The sequence below is a fragment of the Pediculus humanus genome, genomic scaffold (genome assembly GCF_000006295.1).
Source record: "Pediculus humanus corporis 1103172107603 genomic scaffold, whole genome shotgun sequence".
Taxonomy (NCBI): Eukaryota; Metazoa; Arthropoda; class Insecta; order Psocodea; family Pediculidae; genus Pediculus; species Pediculus humanus.
In genome coordinates this window covers 1-3,695 of record NW_002987217.1, presented here as the reverse complement: position 1 = coordinate 3,695, position 3,695 = coordinate 1, and the positions used below count along the sequence as shown (strand labels likewise).

General features: G+C 25.3%; 1 protein-coding gene across 1 annotated transcript; it reads left to right on the top strand.

Annotated features, from left to right (window-relative positions):
- Window positions 1-97: 97 nt before the first annotated feature.
- On the top strand, window positions 98-2,643 carry Phum_PHUM234530 (uncharacterized protein; the record flags this gene model as incomplete). Its single annotated transcript, XM_002426017.1, has 8 exons — window positions 98-103; window positions 132-315; window positions 718-1,025; window positions 1,098-1,234; window positions 1,328-1,506; window positions 1,595-1,900; window positions 1,980-2,205; window positions 2,292-2,643. 8 exons carry the CDS (start codon window positions 98-100, stop codon window positions 2,641-2,643), a joined length of 1,698 nt encoding a protein of 565 aa, XP_002426062.1.
- Between the last annotated feature and the right edge of the window lie 1,052 nt (window positions 2,644-3,695).

The window sequence follows — 3,695 nt, the reverse complement described above, 5'->3', positions numbered from 1 at the left end:
TTTTTTTTTTTTTTTGTTTTCAATCTCTCTCTCATATTATTTATATATATTTGTTTTTTAATTTTAATTTTAGTGAAAAATTATTAAAATGGAATGGATGGGGGTACAAAGATTCGAAATTTATTTTGAAGGAGGATGAAGAAATTATTTCATTTACCGGTAATCGGTATCCTATTGGAAATTCTGATCTTCCATATTTTTTGGATTGGGTTAAATCAAAATTTAATTTATCTGTTGAAACATTAGAAAAAAGTAAAAATTTGGCAAAACCAATGCCAAAACCAGAGGATTTTCCAGTGCCTATAACAGATAATGGTAATTAATTTCACATGCAATGCATTTTTATACATTTTGAATTTATTAAAACAACACTTTTCGAGATTAAAAAAAAAATTTTTTTTTTCTTATTTGAATATTTTTGTTGGTCAGTCACTAATAAGTAAATAATCCTACATAATAATTCTTGTCATAATCATTTTTTGTAAAATAAATATTTGCTTTTTAATCATGTATTATGATGTAATGTAATCACTTAAAAAGGTGTCATTATCATTATTAATAAATCAAACTTTCAGTTGTAGTCGTCTATTGACATTTTCAATTTCAGTTTATTTTTGATAAGTGCATTTTTGAATGAATTTTTTTTCATTGTATGTTTTACTTGTTTTCACAATGATTTAATAATAATTGTTTACATTATTTTTCATTTATTTGCAGAATTCATGGCCAAATTAGAAGAAAAAAATATTTCATATTCGATAGATGGGCTGGATCGATTAGTTAGATCTCATGGTCATGCTCTTCATGATATTATTCATTTAAGGGAATTAAATTTTAAAAAGCAAAGAGTTCCTGATTTGGTTGTATGGCCTGAATCTCATGATGATGTTGTTTTTATTGTTAATGAAGCACATCTTAGAAATATTGTTTTGATTCCTTTCGGTGGGGGCACAAGTGTTTCATGGGCTGTTTTATGTCCTAAAGCAGAAAAAAGAATGTTTGTGTCTTTGGATACTTCCCAAATGGTGAGAATAACTTTTAAAAAACATTTTATTAATTTTGACATAATAATAATTTTTTTTTTTAATTCATCACAGAATAGTTTATTATGGCTAGATGAAGGAAACTTAGTCGCTTGTTTTGAAGCCGGTATTGTAGGACAAGATTTAGAAAATATTCTAAGAGCTAGGGGATACACTAGTGGACACGAACCTGATTCATATGAATTTTCTAGGTTGGTAAACAATCATTTTGCAAAGGTTTATTTTATTTTTTATTATTATTTATTGCAAGAAGCATTTTTAAAAGTGAATTTTGGGTTTTACAGTTTAGGAGGTTGGGTAGCAACCAGAGCTTCTGGTATGAAAAAAAATACTTATGGTAATATCGAAGACTTATTAGTGTCTGTTAAAATGGTGACACCAAATGGAATTCTTCAAAAAAATAGTCAAGTACCCCGAATGTCTTGTGGTCCTGATTTTAATCATGTAATACTGGGTTCTGAGGGTAAATCTTTTCTAAATAGTTTTCTTTTGTAGTTGTTACTCAATTTTCGATTAATTTTTAACAATTTTTTTAAAACTGTTATTAAAAGGTACTCTTGGTGTTATTACCGAAGTGTCAATAAAAATTCGACCACTTCCCAAATATAGAAAATATGGTTCGATCGTTTTTCCGGATTTCGAATCAGGATTCAAAGCCGTTCGAGAAGTAGCCAGACACCGTTATCAGCCTTCATCCATTCGTTTAATGGACAATGAACAATTTAAATTTGGCCAATCGTTACGTCCTACCTCAAATTATTTCGGTGTAATTTTAGATGGTATAAAAAAAACATATATAACCACGATAAAAAAATTTGATGTGAATAAAATGTGTGTTACAACATTGTTATTCGAAGGTGATTATAATTTATTAAATTTATTATTTTGAGGAATTGAGATGTCAAACAGAAAACTGAGATTTATTTTCAAAAACAGGTAATGCAAAAGAAATTGAAATACAAGAGAAAAGAATTTACGAGATTGCAAAAACGTTTGGTGGAATTCCAGCCGGTGAAAAAAATGGACAACGAGGATATACTTTGACTTTTGTTATTGCTTACATTCGAGATTTTGCCTTAGATTTTAAAATATTTGCCGAATCTTTTGAAACTTCCGTTCCATGGGACAGAGCACTTGCTCTTTGTAATAATGTAAAATTTAGGTAATTTTTTTTAAAAATTTGTATCATGAAACCCGTTCGAATAAAAAGTACTTTAAAAACAAAAAAATTATTAATTTTTTATTTAGAGTTACCAAAGAATGCGAAAAACATGGAATTAAATATTTTTTAATATCCGCTCGTGTGACGCAAAGCTACGATTCGGGATGTTGCATTTATTTTTATTTCGGTTTTAACGGAGCGGAAATTGAAAATCCGTTAAAATCTTACGAGGAAATCGAAGAAGCGGCAAGAGATGAAATTTTAGCCGTCGGAGGTTCCATTTCTCATCATCACGGTGTTGGAAAACTCAGGTCGAGATGGTATCCTCAACAGGTATCAAAACTCGGGGTCGAATTGTTTAAATTGACAAAAGCTCAATTAGATCCTAAAAATATTTTTGCCAATGGAAATTTAATTAATCTTCACAGTAATTTGTAGCTTGTCTAATTATTTTGTATCGTCAATAATCTTTTATTATTTAAACATTTGTAAAATGTCGGTTGTATATCTAATTATTACCAGTAATATTTTATATACTTTTAAACGTATACTTAAATATGTATCATAAATAAGTTAATTAACAACCTTATAATCATTTAAAAAAAAAAAAAAAAATTTGTTTAACTCGGTCAATCATTTGTCTTGAAACAAACACACAGTGAAATATAATTAATAATAATAATAATAATAATTTATTATCATTTTTTAATTACTAACTAATAATAATTAAATAATTTTATTACTTGAGTTTTTAATCGGGGGAAAAAAATTATAATTTAAATGTAATAAATGAAATTTTATAATAATAATTTTTTACCGACGAATTATTTCATTAATAATTGTTTCGTTTATTATTATTATTATTTTGCTATTGTAGACATTTTAACTTATTTAAATTATTAGGATTGTGTACTCTCTCTCTCTCTCTTATAAAAATAATTATTAAAATTTAAAAAAATAAAACAAAAAATATATAATCACAATTATACGAAAAATTTTGTAACCAAAAAAAAAAAAAACAAAAAAATTATTATTATGAAATCCTTTTTTTATTAACTTATTTATTTTTTAATGAGTAGTACAATTATAATAATTAAAATGAAGTTTAAAGATAAGATAAGAGATTTTTTAATAATTACAAAAATTTATTCAAAATGGTGGACACCTCTAGAATAATTTAAAACAAAACAATTATTTTTTAACAAATTTTTAATTTAAATCAAAGTTTATTATTATTTGTAAATAATTTTTTTTTTTTAATCTCTGATAATTAAGAAATATTATTATTATTATTTAGGTAATATTAATAATAATTTTAACCAAGATTAACAACTCATTTTTTAAATTAATTCTTGTTTAAACTCCGCCTATAAAAAAAAAAAATTTTTATGTACAAATACCAGTTATAGGTAGGTCGGTTAAAAAAAAAAAGAAATTTATGATACAGATTAAAATGATTTTATCTTTTAAAAATGATTTATTATACTCAC